Source organism: Trachemys scripta, chromosome 11 (genome assembly GCF_013100865.1).
Source record: "Trachemys scripta elegans isolate TJP31775 chromosome 11, CAS_Tse_1.0, whole genome shotgun sequence".
NCBI lineage: Eukaryota > Metazoa > Chordata > Testudines > Emydidae > Trachemys > Trachemys scripta.
The window spans coordinates 1,650,500-1,670,587 of record NC_048308.1 but is presented as its reverse complement, the minus strand read 5'-3'; the positions used below and the strand labels follow the sequence as shown (position 1 = coordinate 1,670,587).

Below are 20,088 nucleotides of genomic sequence, written 5' to 3'. Positions count from 1 at the left end.
TGAGCGCCCCCTGCTGGCTCTGAGGCAGCACTGAACATGCCAAGGCCCCAGTCCTGCCGTCGGGGCTCTGTGGGGTCCAACCAGGAGGGTCACACCGGGGGAGGATCGATCGGGGTCTGAAATGTCTCCGCTGACAGGGGCCACGGGGACAGTGCCCACCCAAGGGAGTAAACCACATAGAGCCCTACTGGCTTCCCCCACTGTGGGGTGGGGGCCGTGACGGGGCTCCTCTCCCTTCCTTACGCTTCTATGCTTTGATCTCCCCCAGTTCGTGCCATCTGACAGAGTTGTGCTGCCCGCTCCCACCTCCCCAGGGCTCTTGCCCGTCGCCCCAGTGGGCAGCGGTGCTCTGCTCCGGGCAGGACCAGGTCCCTAAATGCAGCGACAGATCCCAGCTGGCCAATTAGCAGGGGGGCTGTGGACACCCCTCGTGATCCCATAGTGCCTTCCCGCTGGCAAACTCCCAGCACTTCACCAGCAGTGGCCGGAGCAAAGATCGCTAGGCCCGGGCATCACCTCAGCCCTGTCCTGCGAGCTCAGGGGAGCCGCTCTGCGCCCCACACGCAGGGTGGCTGGAGCACATAGTGGTTTCTGGGCCTTGGAGCGAACAGACCCAGCTCTCTCCGGCCAGGCTGCCCAGCGCTGCGCCTGGAGCCCCTGAAATTTCACGGTCAATCCCTGCCCTGCAGCCACCCCACCTGGGGCATCGTGTTCCCCACAGGCCTCATGGTGGGGTGAGGCTGTGCCGGGCACCGTCCTGGTCCAGGGAACCCGAGGGACCAGCTGGGGTCTCTGACGGGCACCGAGATCAAGGGGGGGGGGGGGAGTGGGGGGGGGACCGGGCGAATGGGCAGGGGGGGGGGTGGGGTGAGCAAAGGAAAGTGTGGGCTGATTCCCCAGCAAGGTGCACTGGGCAGAGAGCAGCCCCCACGGGAGAGGGACCGTCCCTGGGTCTGAGAACCCACTGCGGGGAAGGGTTTTCCCTGGCTGAAGATGGGCCCCCCAGAGCAGGTCTGAGCTCTGTGACCCCGTGGGGACAGCAGCCAATGGGGCGAGCCCAGTCCCTCCCCCCAGCCCGTCGGTCACTTGAGCCTGCGTTCCTGTGCCATGGGCCCCACCCCCACGGAGACCCCCGCTGGGCACAGACGCCCCTGGAGGGACTGTGAGGCTGGCATTCCCGCCCCTTTGTCCCCGTGACCCACAGTCTCTTACCCAGCACGAGGCTGGTGCGGGACACTGCACGGCTGTTCGTTCCCTCCATCCTCCCTACTGCCCCAGCACCTCGGAGAGGAGCCGGGCAGGTTCGCCTGCCCTCCAAGGGGCTCCACAGGCAGGGGGGTCCCCCAACCCTGTCTTTCAGGAGGATTTTCCCCTGCACCCCCACTGGTAGCCAATGCTACACAGGGGCAGTGGCACCCTGGAGTCCCCAGGACATGGGGGGGTAAACCCTGGTTCCTTTTCCCCTCTGGGTGCTGCAAGGAGCGGCTGGGACACTCTACCTGGGGCAGGGCTGGGCTGGCAGGTGGGGGGCAGAATTGGGGAACGCATCAGCCTAGAGTATCTTGTCTGATTTACACAGGGAAAGTAGCGTTCCCGCTGCGGCCTGTCACCCCAGCAGCTCAGGGCCCTCTGCCAGCCTCCTGCCCGCCTCTCTCCAGCCCGCCTCTCCACCCCCGCCCTCCCCCAGCAGCCCCACTCCAGCCCGCCTCTCCACCCCCGCCCTCCCCCAGCAGCCCCCCTCCAGCCCGCTCCACCCTCAGCTCCAGGGAAGCATTTCACACACCCACGCGACACAGCAGCTCAGCACCCAAGGACCAGCCCAGGCGAAGGGAGCCCCGGGCAGAGAGACCAGACCCCCCCTTCCTCCTCTTCTAACGAGAGCTGCGTCTCGGCACACCTGTCTCCAAGATCTAACTGTCTCCACATTCAGTCAAGCGACCCCCACCAGCCTCTCGGCACTAGGGTCTCCAGTGCCACCTGCACGGATCCCCCCTGCCCATCCTCCAGGGAGATTCAGGCCGAGGAAGCGATAGAGCTGCTGTGTCGGTGTCCCGGGCTGCGTTCACCGCTGCCGGGCCGGAGCCTACCAGCTCCCCTGGACGTCTGGTCAGGACCTCGGCCCACAAGCCCTTTGTGAAACAGCCCCTTGCCCCGGGCCCTGCTGAGGTTCCCTAGCAATAACTCAAGGCCGCGCTGTGCTGGGAACCCACAGAAAGGAACCCGCTGAGCACCGGACGAGGTCGAGGCAGCTCCAGTCTCTCGGATCCCCCCAGCGCTGCCGGAGGGAGGAGCGAGGGCCGAGCTAAGGGGCTCATCGGCCCTGCCCCATGTGGGCCCAGCTGGTTCATCCCCACCCCACCTCCTGCTCTCTCTGCCCCTTCCACATGGAGACTGAGCCTCACCCCAGAGAAGGCACACGGCCAGGGGCAAAGGATCCCCCCACCCCCCCCAGAGCCCTCCCGGGCTCAGGGAGGGGGCCTTGAATCCCTGCTGGCCAGGGCCGGCTCTGGCTTTTTTGCCGCCGCCCCCCCCCCCCGCAGCACAGGAGGGGAGGGCGGCCGGTGCCCCGGGGGGAGGGCAGCGAGCCCCGGCTGGGGCTCCGCTCTCCCCAGCGGCCAGAGCGCCGCGGGGAGGGCGGGGAGGGCGGCGAGTCCCAGTCAGGGCTCCGCTGTCCCCGGCGGCCAGAGCGCCAGGGGGAGGGTGGCGAGCCCCAGTCGGGGCTCCACTGTCCCCGGCGGCCAGAGCGCCGCGCCGCCCCCCTCCAGGTGCCGCCCCAAGCACAAGCTTGGTGGGCTGGTGCCTGGAGCCGGCCCTGCTGCTGGCCACGTAGTCACTGATGGACAAGGGGAATTACCCACCCCAGGGTCCGGCCCCCCAGTGCCCAGTGAAGGCTGGGCATGGCCAAGATGGTTCTTAGGGGCTGAGCAGCTGGGAAGATCCCTGGGGGGTGGGGGGGGGTGTCCCAGCCCAGCACACCAAACATGGCCCCTTCCTGCCCCAGAGAGGTGCAGCCCCCTTTATCCAGCCCTGGCCAGCAAGCCGCACCCACACCCCTCCCTGATGCAGAGACTTGGGGTGCCACCCTGTGGCCAGCCCAGAGAACTGCAATGGCACCACATTGAAATCAGCCTCTGCATCAGAGGACGGGCGAGTAGCTAATGTGACACCAATTTTTACAAAAGGCTCCAGAGGCAATTCTGGCACTTACAGGCCGGTGAGCGTCACCTCCATGCCAGGCTAAGCAGCTGAAAGGATGGTAGAGAGCAGAATTATCCGTAATATAACTAAACACAATCTGTTGGGGGGAGAGTCAACACAGTCTGTGTCAAGGGAAATCACGCCTCACCGATCTATTAGAATTCTTTGAGGGGGTCAACAAACATGTGTCCAAGGGTGATCCAGAGGAACTAGTGTACCTGGATGTCCAGAAAATTTTGACCAGGTCCCTCACCAAAGGCTCTTAAGCAAAGTAAGCATGCGTGGGATAAGAGGGAAGGTCCTCTCATGGATCAGTGACTGATTACAAGACAGGAAACAAAGGGTAGGAAGAAATGGTCAGTTTTCACAGTGGAGAGAGGTAAATGGTGGTGTCCCCCAGGGGTCTGTAGTGAGACCAGCGCTGTTCAACGTATTCATAAATGACCTGGGAAAAGGGGTGAACAGCATAGTGGCAAAGTTTGCAGATGCTACAAAATTATTCAAGATAGCGAAGTCCAAAGCAGACTGTGAAAAGCTACAAGAGGATCTCACAGAACTGGGTGACTGGGCAACAAAATGGCAGATGAAATTCAATGTTGATATGTGCAAAATAACACACATTGGAAAACATAATCCCAACGCGACATGGACAAGATCGGGGTCTGAATGAGCTGTGACCACCCAAGAAAGATCGTGGAGTCACCGTGGGTAGTTCTCCAAAAACTTCAACTCAGTCTGTGGCAGCCGTCAAAAAGTCTAGCAGCGTGCTCAGAAGAACTAGGAAATCAGACAGAACATGGGGCGGGGAAATGAGTGAAGGCTCAGTGGTTTGAGCATTGGCCTGCTAAACCCAGGGTTGTGAGTTCAATCCTTGAGGGGGCCATTTAAGGATCTGGGGCAAAAATCTGTCTGGGGATTGGTCCTGCTTTGAGCAGGGGGTTGGACTAGATGACCTCCTGAGATCTCTTCTAACCCTGAGATTCTATGATTCTATGTCATAGCCTGTGGAACTCATCGCCAGGGGATGGTGTGAAGGCCAAAAGCATCACCGGGCTCTAAAAAGAACAAGAGAAGTTCCTGGAGACGAGGTCCATCAATGGACTTTGGAGAGGGCTGGCCGAGGGCTAGATGCTCCCAGGCATGCGGCGGTGCCACGTGGGAGTCTGGTGCCAGTGGAAGGAGACTGGCAGCTCTGGACACTGATGCCCCCAGGTCATCCTGCAACAGAGGCAGCAACAGGGGAAGCTTCCCGCGTGCCCCGCCCCAACGGAGTCGCTCCCTTCTTAGCTCCTCTGATCACACCGCCAGCCTGGCTGTGAACCCGGCTCTGGGCTCTCCTCTTCTCCATTGGGAACTGGGCTGAGACCTCCCCAGCTCATCTCACGGTGGCCGCCACGCAGCACCAGCTTGGCCCAGGCCCAGTCCACTCCCCGGTCACGCTGGACCCTTTGAACTCACCTCGGCAGGTGCTGCCCTCCCGCGTGATCGCCTGCCCGCAGATCCCACATGGCTTCACCTTCTTGAAGCTCTTCACCTTGAACGTGTGGGAGGAGGGGGCCTCCAGGTCCTCGGGCTGTGGGGGTGCAAAGAGGAGAGCGGTCAGTCACCCACGGCCAGGCTCCAACCCACGGACCCCCCCCCCCCCCCGTTACCAGCAACGGACTGAGCACCACAGACATCAGAATCCCAGCGCTCTACCTAGCCTTTGCCACTGCCTCTGTCAGCAGCCTCGGGCAAGTCATTTCACCACCCCGTGCCTCAGTTTCCCCTCTAGTAGCACAATGGATTGGCTCCCATTCCCACAGAATATAAACACAGCTCCTCAGCAGGTGCAAACTGGTGCAGCTCCCCTGGGGTCGGTGGAAGATGCTGATTTGCCCCAGCTGAGTATCTGCCCCACCCCACCCCCCGTGCTCGGGTGAGCGTGGAGTCTGACCCCCGAGGGGTTAGATCGCTCCCAAGAATAAGAAAAAGGCAACACCACTGAACAGCAGGGTCAGAGGGAATCGCTTGTTTATGCAGCACAATTAACCTGTGGAACTCACTGCTACCTGAGGAAAAGATTATGGGCCAAATCTTCAGCAGGTGTAAATGGGCATAACGCTAGCTCTGGGGAATTGTTCCGACTTCCAGCCACACCCCTCCCCCCTGCTCCTCTGGCAGCAAACTGGGGGCAGGGAGGCCGCCTTATGCACGCGTGGAGCGCCTAGAAATCGGGAGGGATCCCTTTAAACAGTCTGTGAGCCCCCCGGCAGTGCTCAGTGTGCCCCACGTTCCTGCAGCTCCCAGACGCCAGGCAGAGCAGCCACGTGTGTCTAGCCAGGCCCGGCCTGGTGTGGATGGTCGGTGCCCTCGGTTACCAGCCCGGCGCCCCCCGGTGCCCCTACGGCTGCTTCAGGTTTGTTCTGTAAAGAGCCAAGACCCAGCAGCAGGCAGTGAGGATGAGACCTGAAGCCAGGCACACAGTAAGCGCCGCCCGGGGACCCACAGACTGTTTAAAGGGGCACTACGCACCGCACGTGGGTGTTCGCCACCGGCTGGTTCTCCCCCCTTTAAGGTTCTAGCGCCGGCGACTGCTTGGGGAAACTGAGGCCACGTCCTCCAACTCCGGCGGGGGACGCAGGCGTTTCTCACCCTCTGAGTCCCACCCACCCTCCAGCGAGCTCCGCCCCCTTTCCCCCGTGCAAACCCCTGCCCCGGCCGCACCCTGTTGCGCTGTTCAGCGCCCCCCGATGGAGCAGGGGAGAACGCCCCCTCCATTCACAACGGCCCACCAGAGGGCTGATCCTCACACTCCCTGCATAACCTTGGTGCGGACATCCAGAACTCCAGCCCAGCCACCAAACAGCTGGGCCAGATTTCGGGCCATCGGGGCAGAAGCCGGGCCGGGCCCCAGGTGTCTTGCGCTGGCTGGGACGTTACAAGTGACACCCGATAACATTGAACCAAACATTCCTCTCTCCTTTTTGCCCCTTTGCAGGGTTGCGGGGAGGGGGGTAGTTTGCACAGAGACCACAGTGACAGACACAGCACAAGCCTAAGAGATGTGGGTAAGATGCCCCTCGTGCCAGCCACTTGAGTCCAGACCCCTCCCCACTCAGGTCGGCTACCTCCAAAGCCCCTGGATTTGGGGGGGCTGACCCCAAAAGCCAGAGTGGCCCAGATCCCCAGCTGGCATAAATCAGCGCCGTTCCACTGACTTCAATCAGCTGTGGATCGGACATAGCTCCCTCCCCAGCACGCACGCCCCACCCAGGGCAGCCCAGGGGCGCTCCCCGGCTCTGGCAGTCCCCTGGGCACAGCCTGACGCGCGTGTGGAAGCAACCCGGCCTCCAGCAGCCCTTTGTAACAAAGCCACTGGCCCCTCACTCCCCTGGGAGCAGAGCCGCGGCGCTTTGGAGCTAGCGAGAGAACGCCCCAGTAGTAGGGCTTTTATCCTCCATGTAGCTGCAGCCGCTCGCTAGGGGGCAACATCGCTACTCACAGCTTCGCTTCCTGGGTTCGGAGCCCCGCCGCTTGGCGGGCGAGGCTGGAAGAGTCAGCGTGCCGATCGAGTGCCGACGGGCTCACCCATCGCCTCTCGGCACACGGGACGGGGGAGCCAACCAGGGACACTAGAGAAGTAGCAGGTGACCTAACATGACGATTCCTGCTTGAAAAGCTGCATCCAAAAGCAGGGGCAGCGTTTGTTACTCATCTGAGCATCGCAAGAGCGGCCAGGCCCCAGACGCTGCATTCGCATCATGGGGAGAAAGGAGCGTGTGCCTTCTCAGCATCCCAGCCGCTAGCCCAGCCTGCGACGCTCTGACCCCTCGCCGTCCCTCCCAGCCCAGCACGGCAGGGGTTAACCGGCCCTGGACTCGGGGCTCCGGGAGCAGGAGTCAGGCGCCCTGGTAAAGCCGGGGCTCAGCGGGGCCTGTTCTGATCTCTCGCCCGCTCGGGCGACCCAGGAGCAGCGCCGTCAAGATCAACAGAGCGGCACCAGCGTCATCTCACGGAGGAGACTCGGGAATCAGCACAGCGCCGGGAGCTCCGGATCCAGCTCTCACACTCCCCGCAGGGCTGGGGGAGGCCCCCCCACAGGGCAGAACTGCAGGCAGCAGCCGTGCCAGGGGCAGGGAGCTCCGCACGCCCTCCGAGAGCCCCTCCTCTTCTCTGGAAGTGCCACACGCCCAACCAGGGAGCCAGAACTACCCCTGCAGAGTCCAGCGACCGAGCCCAGAGCAGGGATCAAGGAGCAGGCAGCCAAAGTGCCCGGGTGTGATGTTATTGATCTAATCTGGGACCATATAGATCATTATTGCACCAAAGTCCTGTAGTGGCACCAAATCTGGTATAAAGGGGGTCAAATGAGGTGTCTAAGACGAGGTTCTGGTTTGCTGGTTAGGATTATGCTGTCTATATGTGTGTATCAATTTTGTAGTTGAAGTTATGAATATTGGCTCTATACTGTCTGCATTTCAATCTTATGCTGTGCTTCTGGGAAACATCCCAGACAAGCTGAGATTAGCTCTGCCTAGCCTGCTTGATGGCCCATTAAGGACCATCACTATACAATTGACCCATTGAGAGAAGGCAGATACGCCTTGTAACTCAGCAAAGTATGCAGGGACTGGCCCATGTGACTCCAGACTCCATTTTGCTGTAATTTTCTACAATAAGAACGAAGAGATGTTCTTACACCTGGAAAAGACCATAAAAGGCTGATGCCTCATCTCCATCTTGTTTTCAATCCTGCTTCTTACCTCTGGAGGGACTTTGCTACAAACTGAAGCTCTGAACAAAGGACTGAATGACCCATCCCAGCTGGGGATGTTCCAAAGACTTGATTTGAACCCGCAGTTTATTCCATCACTGCTACAAGCCTGAACCAAGAACTTTGCCATCACTGTATGGAATTGATTCCATTCTAGCTCTCATCTCTATCTTTTTCCTTTTATGAATAAACGTTTAGATTTTAGATTCTAAAGGATTGGCAACAGCATGATTTGTGGGTAAAATCTGATCTGTATATTGACCTGGGTGTGGGGATTGGTCCTTTGGGATCAGGAGAACCTTTTTTCTTTTACTGGGGTACTGGTTTTCATAACCATTTGTCCCCATAACGAGTGGCACTGGTGGTGATACTGGGAAACTGGAGTGTCTACGGGAATTGCTTGTGTGACTTGTGGTTAACCAGTGGGGCGAGACCAAAGTCCTCTTTGGCTGGCTGGTTTGGTTTGCCTTAGAGGTGGAAAAACCCCAGCCTTGGGCTGTAACTGTCCTGTTTTAAGCGATTTGTCCTGAATTGGCACTCTCAGTTGGGGCCTGCCAGAACCGCATCGTTACACCAGGTTCGGCAAGGGGCCGGGCAGGGCGGCAGAGAACTTGCCCAGCTGGGAACCCTTCCAGGAGAAGGATCCGGAGCAGCAGGGGCTGAAGGTTTCCCAAGCGACCCAGCCGGCTGGCACTCCCGCCCTCGGGCACGCTGACGGCTAATTAAGGCCTTACGTGACTGGCTGGACACCAACCTCCCCAGTCAGATTGGTACGCGCTGGCTCCCTAGGGTCATGGCACGCCTGGCACCTTCAGCCACCGTCTGCCCCGCCGCAGAGCCAGTCTAGGGCTGAGCCAGGCACTGGGCCAACAGCAGCTCCACGCTAGAGACGCGTTTGCCATCTGGGCCAGGTCTCTGGGCAGCTCCTGGCCCAGCACAGACAAGGTGACCCCAAGGGGAGACCAGTGGGAGAACCGACCTGCTGTGGGGTTTACGGATTTCTCACCCCTCCCTCCCCCAGCCGACTCCAGGCCGGCTCCCCCCATGGCCCTCACCCGTCCTGCAGAGTGCCAGAGCCCTTCAGCTGCACGCCAGGCGCCCGCCCAGACAGGCCTGCCCCGTCTCTCCCTGGGCTCAGGGACACATCCCAGCCGCGATCCCCCCACCCCGGCGGTCCTGCCGGGCTGCCCAGTGACGTTACAGGCCACGGCCTCCGGCAGAGCAACCAGCAGGACCCAGCCACAACCCTGTCGGGGAGAGGGAAGAGCTGCTCCCCAGACTCAGTGCCCACCTCGCTGGCAGCCAGAGCTTAGCCCAGGGGGCCCAGAGCCCGATTCCGAGCTACCCCCTGCTAGCCCAGCTCTGGGCTCCCCCCACAGCGCTGCCGGTGCCCCTCACTCCCGATCCGCAGCCCCTGCTAGCCCAGCTCTGGGCTCCCCCCACAGCGCTGCCGGTGCCCCTCACTCCCGACCCGCAGCCCCTGCTAGCCCAGCCCTGTGATCCCCACACAGCGCTGCCGGTGCCCCTCACTCCCGACCCGCAAGCCCCTGCTAGCCCAGCCCTGGGCTCCCCCCCACAGCTCCGCTGGTGCCCCTCACTCCCAACCCACAGCCCCTGCTAGCCCAGCTCTGAGCATCCCTGGAGCTGAACGGACCAGTTAAGACAAGTCCGTGCCAAGCCCCACTGCGATTTCGTGCTGTGACTAACTGGGAGTGAGATGGGACCCCCCCCCCCCCCCCCCCAGCCACAGCAGAATCAGACCCCAGCTCCTCCTGGTGGGAAGCAGGAACCCCATCTCCCCACGAGCCTGTCCAGACCCCTGGGCTGCCCCCGCCCCCTCCAGGGGCCGCTGGAGACACTGCGCTCATTAGCATGCCGGCCCCTTTGCATGAGAGGCTCTGTCTGCGCCAGGGCCGGGCGTCGGGACAGATGCAGAATAGGGGCTGGCACCGTGCGCCCGGCCTGGCAGGGCCGTGGCCAGGACACAGGAGCCGCTGGGCCGCAGCTCATCTGCATTCAGATCCCACCTCGCCCCAGGCCCGGGAGGGGGCCTCCATGTCTCTATTCAGAGCCTTTCTAGGGGACCAATGTGCTGGGAGCCTAGCCAGGGCCCCGGGGGACTCCCCGCAGCAAGGACGGGGGGCTGCCCCAGAGACAGCTCTGGCCCCACACACGGACAGCGACCTGGGGGCCCAGCTCTGCCATGCAGGCAGCTTCAGCCCCACACGCGGGCCCTAGGGGATCAGACCCCCTGCCCCTGCCCCAGCTCCAGCCTAGGGCCCGGCTAGGGCCGTGATGAGGCCACTGTCCCCCCTGCCGGCCGCGTGTCCCGGCGCAGGGCCTCGTTCGCCCCCTCGCTGGCGCCCCACAAATCTGAGGGGCTCTCAGGGCAGCCCCCGCCCCGGGGCAGCTCCCCCCAGCAACTGCAGCTGCTCAGCGACTCGTCACCGAACGGGTATCGTGTCAGAAAGCGCCAGGTCGACGCAAGCAAAACATTTAACGGGAACATGCCGGTTTTACTGACAGCTGGGTGCTGCCAACAGCCCGGGGGGCAGGGCTCCCCACGGGCAGGGCGCCGGAGACGCCCGGCTTCAAGCCCTGCCCTGGAGCAGGCAGAGCTGTGGCGGGAACCTGGGTGCCCACGGACAGCCCGGCTGCTGGTGGCGAGGGGGTGAGGCTTCCTGCCTCCTGCCCCAGTAACCTCAGCAATGGGCACAACGCGGAAACCTTGTGTTCCGGCCCGGCCGATCCCAGCCAACCCCCGGCCGATCCCGGCTAACCCCGGACTGACCCGGGCCCGGCCAATTCTGGCTATCGCCCAGGGGACTGACTTGGCTGCAGGGTGAAGCGAGCTGGATCAGCAAACATCCCCCCCCTTGCAGAGAGACGCTGCAGCCTGGGCTGTTTATTTAAGCCGGCCTGAAGAATGAGGCATTGTCAGGGCGATAAACCCTGCGTCTGGACCCCAGGCTCCTCCCCGTTCCTCCAACCGCCCCACAGCTGCCCTGCAGCCAGCCTGCGAGCCGCCCCCCCCCCCCCCCACCCCAGCCGCTGAGCCACCCCCAGCCACCCCCGCCAAGCACCACTCCCTGGACTGGGCCCACCCTGCGAGCCGCCGGGCAGAGGAGGGACCTGCAAATCCCTGGATGTCTGCGGCAAGCGCCCAGCGTGGGCACAGACACCCCTGCCAGCCTGTCTGACCCCTAGGAAGGGAGGGGGCAGGGCGGGCTATAGGCCTGGGGGCTGAGACCCCCTTCACTTGCTGGTCACTGGGGGCAGGGCCGAGAGCTGATGCCAGCTGGCGGGTCTCAGGCCGGCTTGACAAAGCCCTGGCTGGGATGATGTAGTTGGGGTTGGTCCTGCTTTGAGCAGGGGGTCGGACTAGATGATTCAGTCTGGTCCCCTCACGGGCAGGCGGAGCAGAGATGCCAAGGACTGACTGGGCCCCCCCAAGGCTGGACTCTCCCCTAGAAGGGGCCTAGGGGCCTGGCAGAAGCTGGCCCCACGGCTCCCTCTCCAGGGAACCAGGCAGGGCCAGAGCGACGCTGCCCTAGGCAGGCTCCTGCCAGCAGGCCCCGCTCAGGCCTCAGCCGTGGGGACAGGCCAGCTGCTGGGGGACAGGATGATTCTGGCCACTGCTGGGGAACACGGCCAGTCGCCCCGGGCCGCCAGACGCCCGCTGGCACAGAGCAAGGGGCCCGGAGCAGCCGGGTGGGGAGAGGCACATTTCATAGGGACCCCTCCCCTGTATTCTGAACCTCCAGGCCACCTCCAGCAAACCAGACTCTCGGGGAGACGGGTCAGATCACACAGCTCTTCCTCGGGCACAGAACCAGGCACCAGGGCTCATCCGCCCCTATGTGCCATGGGGCACTGAGCCCTACCCCGGGAGGCAGCTCAGACCATCTACGGGGTCAGGAGGTAACTTGGCTCCTTGAGAAGGGGGGGTGGTTATGATCCACCACCACCCCCGGAGCTCGGGCCGGCTCGAGGCGCTGACCCAGGGACGTCAGCCCTGCACACGGGATCGAGTTAGGAACCGGCCACTCGGCTCCTGTCCCTGCTCATTGCGTTTTCCCCCCCACCCCCCGGACTCTAACGAGAGCCAGCTGTTCACAGCTACCACCAAGGAACATCCCAAACCTTGACCTCCAACCCCCTGGCCGGCCTCCCTCAGGGCCCCAAAGGGGCTCGTCCACAGAGGCCGAGCAGGGGTGACCTCGGCGCCCTCCCCAGCTGGGTCACGTGAGTGTCCCAGGGCGGCTGAAGCAGCCAGTGGCCGCCGGAGCCAGGAGACGGCACTGGGGGATCTATTCTGCCGAGCGACCTGGCCCCCAGGAGTCCCCCACCCCCTCCTCCCCTCTGGGGAAAGTCATTAAACCAAACAAAATCCCCCCATTCCTGACAACCAAAGCCCTAACTAGACCAGTAATGGCCACCAGCGCCAGGCCAGGCCCCCTCGCGGGTGGGCGTCAGTGCTGGGGGATACACTATCTCCTCTAGTGGCAGTGAGTTCCCCAGTCTGCGCCCAGCTGCTGGGACAGGCTGGTCTCCTGCACTCAGCAGCTCCCCCTAATGGGTGAGAGTGTCCCTGCCCTGCGGGGAGGCTGGGGAAGGAGGCATCTCTCAGGACTGATCCCACGGTGTGGGCTGTACGGCAGGACAGAGACTTCGCATGGGGCTCTGCCTCCTTCGGGAGCCAGGGCAGGGATGGGACGCCGAGGGGATGGGCTCCCGGCACCTCGTGTGGCTGGACCCACAGGCTGCTGCATGGGGAGCTGCTGGAGCTCTCTCCGGGCACCGTGGCCTGGCCAGGGTGGGACGGGGACAGGCGTAGGCATCTGGCCAGGTGCGGAGAGGAGGGGGCATGCTTTGGGCACGGATAGCACGGAGGAGCCTGCGTGCTCTTTGCCAGTGAGGGCTGGAAGGAGAGCACCAGAGCGGGGCACACGGAGACCAGTGGGAAGAGGTAAGAAAGGGGCTACCACCCGCCACAGAAGGAGAGCACCGTGCCCACAGCCCCTCGCTACTAGCCCAGATCATGACAAGGCTGCATCTCTGGGCCTCTGTGGGGCTGGGCATTACCTACCCCCTGTGTCGAGCTGTGCGGGCGGCCAGGCCTCTGAGCCCCCAGGAACACACTCTTTCCATCTCAGCTGGGGTGGAGACTTGGAGAGCCAGCAGGCAACCCCCGGCCTGCACCCTGGCTCCCCACAGCTGGCAGGGACCGGACTGGCTGTGCACGCAACCCAGATGCGGCGCTCAGGCCCCCTCAGGCAGAGGAGAAGGGCAGGCCTTTACTAACCCTGCTGTGGCAGGAGCACCGGGGCAGTGAAGCTGCTGCGAGGGAGGCTGGTTCAATCCCCCGGCTGTGCCCTGTGCGACTATAGGCACCTTCTTGCCTCGCTCTGTGCCTCAGTTTCCCCAACTCTGCAATGGGGCCGACAGCCCTGCCCTGCCTCATGCAGTGGGGAGCTGTGAAGATAAATACAGTGGAGAGGGCGAGGCTGATGACGGAGCCAAGCACAGGCCAAAGACTTCTCGCCACGGTGCCCTCTGCGCAGCCCTTGGAGGCCACCCGAGTGGGCCCCTTCCAGCCGCTGCTTCCCGGGTCCCCAGGGGGTGGGGACATGTCTCCTATTCAGAGCTCGGGCATGCCCAGCGCATACGGGAGCAGCCTGCGCCCGGCCCAGGCGTGTGTGAGCTGCTTCCTAATCGGGGGGGGGGGGGCGGAGGATACCCCCCCTCCCCGCAGCAGGAGTGTGGGGCGTTCGAGACCTTCCCATGCAGCTTAACTCCCACCCCTCCTCCCGGGCCCCAGCCCCTGGGACCCAGACACAAAACAAGCCCCCAGCAGGGACAGGGCGGGAGAGGGGGATTAGCTTGTTTGTTTCCAGCCCAGCTCCTCTCCCTCTGGGGCGGGGCGGGGCCCAGCCCCGGCTGGCAGGCCTGGAAGAAGCGAGGGGGCTCTCATGCAGAAGTGGGCATGAGGACAGCCCTCTGAAGTCGCTGCCCGGCAGGGATCGCAGCCCAGTGCCGCCATCATGGGACGGGCACGGCCCCAGGTGAGGCAGCCCCACCTGCCGCCCACCCCAGCCACCCAGGGGCCCTGCTCAGCTGCCCGTGGGAAAAGCAAACTAGCTTCACGCCAGCCGCGGAGCAGCTGGTGGGGGGTGGGCAATGCCCATCCCCGGCTGGATGTACAAGCCACGCCCGTGTCTCACAGCTGCCAGATTCTGGGCAGCTCCAGGTGTGGCCTTTTATGCAAATGAACCTGTGGGCTCATTTACATGTACAAACTCATTTGCATGCACCCTACTCTTCCAGCGCACTGGGCATGGATTGGCCTCCCTGGCAGTGCTAGGACTGGGGCTCACCAGCAGCCCCAAGTGCCACCCCCAGGCTGCATTCGGCCTTGGAAACGGTCTGCTGGACTCCGGCGCCAACCCTCCCGGCGCGGGCACCGCCGGCTCCAGATCGCTCACATGGCCTGGGTTGGGCTCCCCGATGGAGGAGTGTAACAGAGACCCCCATTCCGGGGCAGCTAGATCGGGAGCACCCTGGGGCCAGGGCTGTCTCTTGTTACTTGTCTGTACAGCGCCATGCACAAGGGAGCCACCAGCCTCGGACAGGGTCTGTGTAGCGCCAGGCACGACAGGACCCCCCTCCCCATCTCAGACAGCCTGCAGCGCCAGGCACAACGGACCCCCCCCCCGACCTTAGATGGGGTCTGGGCAGCCCTGGGGCTCCCTCGCTCGGAGCCGGGACCTCTAGGTGCTCCCACCATACACCGAAAAGCGATTACCTGGCTAGGCAGGCAGGGCTCCGGGCTCGGCGAGGAGGGACACCGATCCCCCACGCCACTGGCTGAGCAACTTGGCTAAACAAGGGTCTCCGAGCCCCCCGTGCCCGGTGAGTCCCGGCGTCTGCGCTCAGTGACAGGAGCCTGGCGTCTCTTTAACCCTGGCATCAGACCGAGCGGCCGGGGGCGGGTTTGCCTTGACCTTGTCAATTAGCTCTCGGCCCCGTGCCCTCGCCCCTTGGGAGCACGCAGAGAGCTGAGCTGGGGAGTCTAGGAGACGCTCCCTCACTGCGGGGAGGAGGCAGGAGCCCAGCACAGGCTCCCCCGGCCTTGATGGACCCACACCTGGCTCGGGCACGGCTCTGCGCTTGGGGGTGGGAGGCTGGGCAGGAAAGAGACGGGAGCCAGCCCAGTGCCCCCCAGCACCCGGCAGCTGCCCAATCAGCAGCATCATGGCAGTTTAATCGCTGTCTAATTAGCCGCGATTATCCTCATTCCGCTCCCGGCGGCATCAAACGGCAAAGGGCTCTGCAACCCACACAACAAGTCCCGGCACCAGGAGATCGAAGCCAGGGATTCGCCACCCCAAGTCTGACATGACGACCCCCCCTCCCTCCAGGCTGCACGCGGTGCCCGCCTCTCCAGCCATCGCCAGCAGCCCCATGTGTGGAGGCAGGGAGCCAGGGACCACCCAAGTCCATCTCAACGCAAGGGCCCAGGCAGTTTTCAAGGCCCATTCAAGACCCCATGATGTTTTTTTTTTTTTTTTGTAGGACAAGGTATTCTATATACCCTAGTAATCAGCCCAGCAATTCCAGTCTGCCTCCCTGAATTCACCACACAGTTTTGACTGTTCTTCCTCAGTTCCCAGCCTACTGTCACACCACGTTGTTGTGGGCCGTTCAAAAGCTGCCATGCTCCACCCCAGAGGCGGCTGCCTTTCAGAGACAGGCGAAGCAATGGCCGCAAGGCGGAACCGAAATTGAGGAGAGTGGCAAAAGCTTCTCCTGTGGTAGGGCCTGAATTGGGATCGGAACAAGAGCCTCGCTTCCCTGCGATTTCTGCCTAGGCAGAGCCAGGGAGAGAAAGGGGTTGGCTTTGAAAGTGATCCGGATGGCTGCAGAGGACGGGGCAGCAGTAACGCAAGGCTCGGAACCGGCTGTGGGGGTGCAGGAGGTCGTGCTTGGATGAGGAAGGAATTAGGGGGCTGGCAGGATGCAAAAGGCTGCAAAAGACGTGCCCTGGGGGCACGGGCCATTCGCCAGCCTGCATCGGCAGAAGCCCCAGCGCGTGCCCGTCCTAATTAGCTGCTTAGGCGGATTTGGCTGAGCCCCGCCGCTGGCATTCGGAGAGGCCGAAATGCAGGGCCAGTTTCCCCTGGCTCAGGGACACGACGGGCAGCCTGCAGCCCCGAGCTTTCCAAGCCAACCCCGGCCTCTCTCCGCTCCCTCCCGCTGCGTTTGATCACAGGCCCAGCTAGGTCAGGAAAATTCCTTCCAAGGGAACTGTCCGTCCGTCCTGCCGCACTAGAGAGGCCAGTCCTGGGGTGTGTGGGGGGTGCGTCCGTGCGTGCCAGCCGGTTGGAGGGGATGAACCCCAATTACAGTGTGTGCACAGCATGGGGGGGTCTCTGCTGCCCCCTGCTGGAGGGAACAGCCCTGATCTGTGTGTGTGTGTCCACGTGTCCCTGCTGCAGGAGATGTCCCAGCTTGGGTGCACACAGCCAGACTCAGCCGGTTCACATTTAAACAGGGTCTTTTGCTTCCTCTCTTCCCACCTGCCTTCTCTGCCCACATGAACCTGCAGAGACACTGACGGTCATCAAACAGGGGGCACACTCTGCCCCCCGGCCCCATGGGGAATCATTCCCCACCCCCTACGCACACCGACTGTATCGACCGCAGCAACGCTCCTCACACCAATAAGCCACTGAATCGACCCCGCAACCTCGCATGGCTCCCAGCCAACAGCCTGGCCAGGCCGGCATCATACCGGGTTGGAGGAGAAAGGGGTTGCCCCGAAACAAGACGATCATGCACTTCTGCCCTGGGGCGTCGTCCCACCTCTTCGCTGGGACACCGACTGCGCCCTAGACAACAAGTGTCAACCACCTATCACTGACCCAGGGTGCAGAGGGCCCCCAAGACCCCACAGTCACTTCCCGGCTCTAGGGGGCACCAGCCCTCCTCACTTCCCCTCTTCTTGAGCTAAGCCACAACACGGCCAAAACAAACCAAAAATCAACCCACTGGCCACACCAGAGTGCATTGCTCTTTTCCCATGATGCACTGGGAAGTGGAGCCCCCTGCAGGGAACTTGGCAGGAGGAGCACAGGATGCAGGAGGGACGAGTTTGGAGGAGGCAGTGGGCAGTCAGTCTGAGTGCACATGGCTGGAATGCCGGCGGCAATCACAGCACCTCTGTCAATGGTTCTGTTAGGTTTCACAGGCCTGGAGTCCTCTCCCATTATTACCCGGCACACAGCACAGGAGGAAAGGCGTTAATCTAGCTAATCCCAGTGCTGGGGTCTCCTCCAGGCATCTACTGTCCTCCCGCCCCGCCGCGGCCCCGAGGCTGATGGGCACACTCTGCTTCTTGCCAGGCGAGCACAGCCGCCCGCCCGCGTGCCCCCAACGCCGCGAGCTGTCACGCTAGGTTTTATTTCTAATTGCTTAAGATAAGGCGGCACAAAGCAAAGCCAGGCCTTGGCGGCAGGTGACTCACTACTAGATAAGCCAGGAAAGGGACAGCATCGAAGTCCCTGCAGCAGGAGACGAGAGGTGACATCTCCACCCATGCCCCAAAACATCTCGACACAACGGGCCTTCCAGACAGGCAAAAGCAAAAGGAGAACTGTGAAAAGATAAAGCGAGTAGCAGAGCCAAAAACAGAACCCAGGGTCCCGACTCCCCGTCTTTTATTCTGACCATTAAAGAGCACTCCACCCCAGATCCAGCCATATGTGGAAAAGAGGGGGGCATTGATAGCAACGTCTCTGAATGAGCCATTATGACAGGCAGACAACTGATAAGGGAAGCTAAAGGTATTGGCTAGTTGGGTTAAGGATAATAAGGAGAATGTGTGATTTCAATCTATCAGGAACAAAAGAACCTAGCTGTGGTCTAGGTTGGGGACTAGAGCAGGATGGTAGAATTGTCCCTAATAATACAGACAAGGCAGAAGCGTTCAGTAACTATTTTTGTGATGTATTTTGGAAAGAAGCAGCTCCCCTCTACTTTTCACCACACTCCCACTGCTTTAAATCCTGCTTGGCACTTTCAAAGGTCCAGAAAACAGGCTGTCCCAGCCCAAGAGAGCCCCTGAGATCTATGCACGGCCACGCTTAGCTGCTGGGATAGTGGCTAAGGCAGTCAGGACACCTGGGTTCTATTCTTCGCTCTGCAACTAGCTCTGCTGGGTGATCTCAGGCAAGTGCCCGTTTCCCCTCCACCCTCTGTCTTTCTGTTCAAGCTCTGTGGGGCAGGGACGGTCTCTCGTTTGGCCTGTGCCTGGTACAACGAAGGTTCTACTGCTGGGGGCTTCGGAAACGCAGATCACGCAGGCCACCTCTTCCCAGGCTTCAGCTCACTCAGCTGTCGAACGGCTCGAAGATGATGTTGCCCTTCCCCACGGGAGCGGCAGGGTCGGACTTCAAAGTGCTCAGCGAGGCCACGGTCGTGCTGTGAACCCACGGCCACTCAGATCCTGCCCCGGCCTGCGTGCATCTCCTCACTAGCAATGGAGGTCCTTGAGAACCCACCAAAACCCCAACATGCCAGAGGTGGACCAGCCCCACCAGCTCCAATGATCCCTGCAAGGGGGTGACAGTGGAAGGGACGGGGGGCCCAGGACAGGCAACGCCCCAGAGAGAGAGATCCAGGAGACAGAACGCAGCCTGCCCAACCTTCCCGTGCACAGGTCCCCAGCTTCCCCTCTCAGAGACGGCCTGGCATCCTCTGCGCCCCAGCTCGACCCCGAACAAGCAGGACTAGACCGGTGCAAAGAGCTCTCCCCTCCCTCACGAGCCCTGACGTCAGCAACGGGTTATTCATTAGCTCGTTAAAGAGTCGGCTGGGGGAAGAAAGCTCCAACCCCCATTCTTGCTGCAGATCTCTGCTGTCTGTCCCCGATTCTCCTAAACTCCCCCCACTTATCCCTGGACTGTGACCACCTCCAAATGCACCTGCCCCGGCTGCTGGTTCCTCCCCCTGAGGTTAGAACAGGCCCCGTCCGGACCAGCGCTCAGTCCAGCCTAGCTGGAGATGGGCCCAGGTAGGTCTGGCCGAGGGGAGCTTCCCCGGCCCCTCCTGGATCTGCCAGCCCAGGTCTCCCCCCCAAAAAAGCATTTCCACGGCAACAGGGCCATGGTGCTACCAAGGGGGGTGACTGGAGGGCCTGGGCAGAGGGGCTCTGGGAAGGATGGGGCGCTTGTCACACAGCTGTCGTCCCACGGGACAAGAGCCCGGCGCCCCCACTCCCAGTCTCAGCAGTGGTGCGAGTGGGACTCTCGCTGGAGGAGGGGGCTGCACTGGGGTGTCTGGGGGGACAGAGAGGAAGGCGGGGGCTGCCAGAGGGAATGGAAGTGACACAGAACAGAGCTATGGGGCAGGGACTCTCCGATGGGTCTGGGGCCACGGGCAGGCTCCCGGACCCGTCGGCAATAAAACAAGAATAAAACAGCAAAAAACCTGCCCCCCGCCCCCCATGGCCCTTCATAACCCCGGGTGCCTCCTCCTCCCCCAGATCTGCACACACCAGCTCAGCCCCACAGCAGGATCTGATCCCATTCCCCCCAGCAACCAGTCACCCGGCCATGCCCCGTTGTCTGTGGCACTGGGACGGGGGGGGCCCGGACTATCCCTCCCCCAGCCCCCTACAGCACACCGAGACACAGACACACCGGGGGGCACCTCCCTGGGCCCGACCCTGCGAGGTGCTGAGCTCCCGCCAAGGTTGTGGAGAGGGAAGGAAAGAGCAGGGACCCCCAGTTGGAACCCCCCCCGCAAACGCAAAATCAGGTGCCCAAAAAAGTGATGCTGGAGCAGTTACTGAAGGAGCGGAGAAAAGACAAGAGCAGCCGGGCCCAGCCCAAAACTTTCCCTCCCGTCCCCAGCACGGCTAGCTGGCTAGCAGCACCGGTAGCCACATGCTCCCTGAGAGCTTCAAGAATTTCCTCGCAAAGCAGCCTCCCGACAAACCCCCTTCTTAGGGCACAGTGCTGCTATCCCCCCACCCCCTTCGCCAGTCGGGGCTGCAGACCCTTGTAACCAATGCTTGGCAATCAATCCATGTACTGGCGTGAGCAGGGGGGGTGATAGAAACAGCCCCACAC

At 62.4% G+C, this 20,088-nt stretch overlaps 1 protein-coding gene across 7 annotated transcripts in view; it reads right to left on the bottom strand.

Moving 5' to 3' along the window:
* The window catches only part of TNS1 (tensin 1), a 250,960-nt gene that overhangs the window by 225,643 nt on the left and 5,229 nt on the right, over positions 1-20,088 (bottom strand). For all 7 annotated transcript variants that reach the window (XM_034785186.1, XM_034785187.1, XM_034785188.1 and 4 more), the window contains exon 2: positions 4,657-4,771. In XM_034785186.1, coding sequence (XP_034641077.1) covers positions 4,657-4,771 — 115 coding nt within the window. The remainder of the gene's footprint in view (positions 1-4,656; positions 4,772-20,088) is intronic.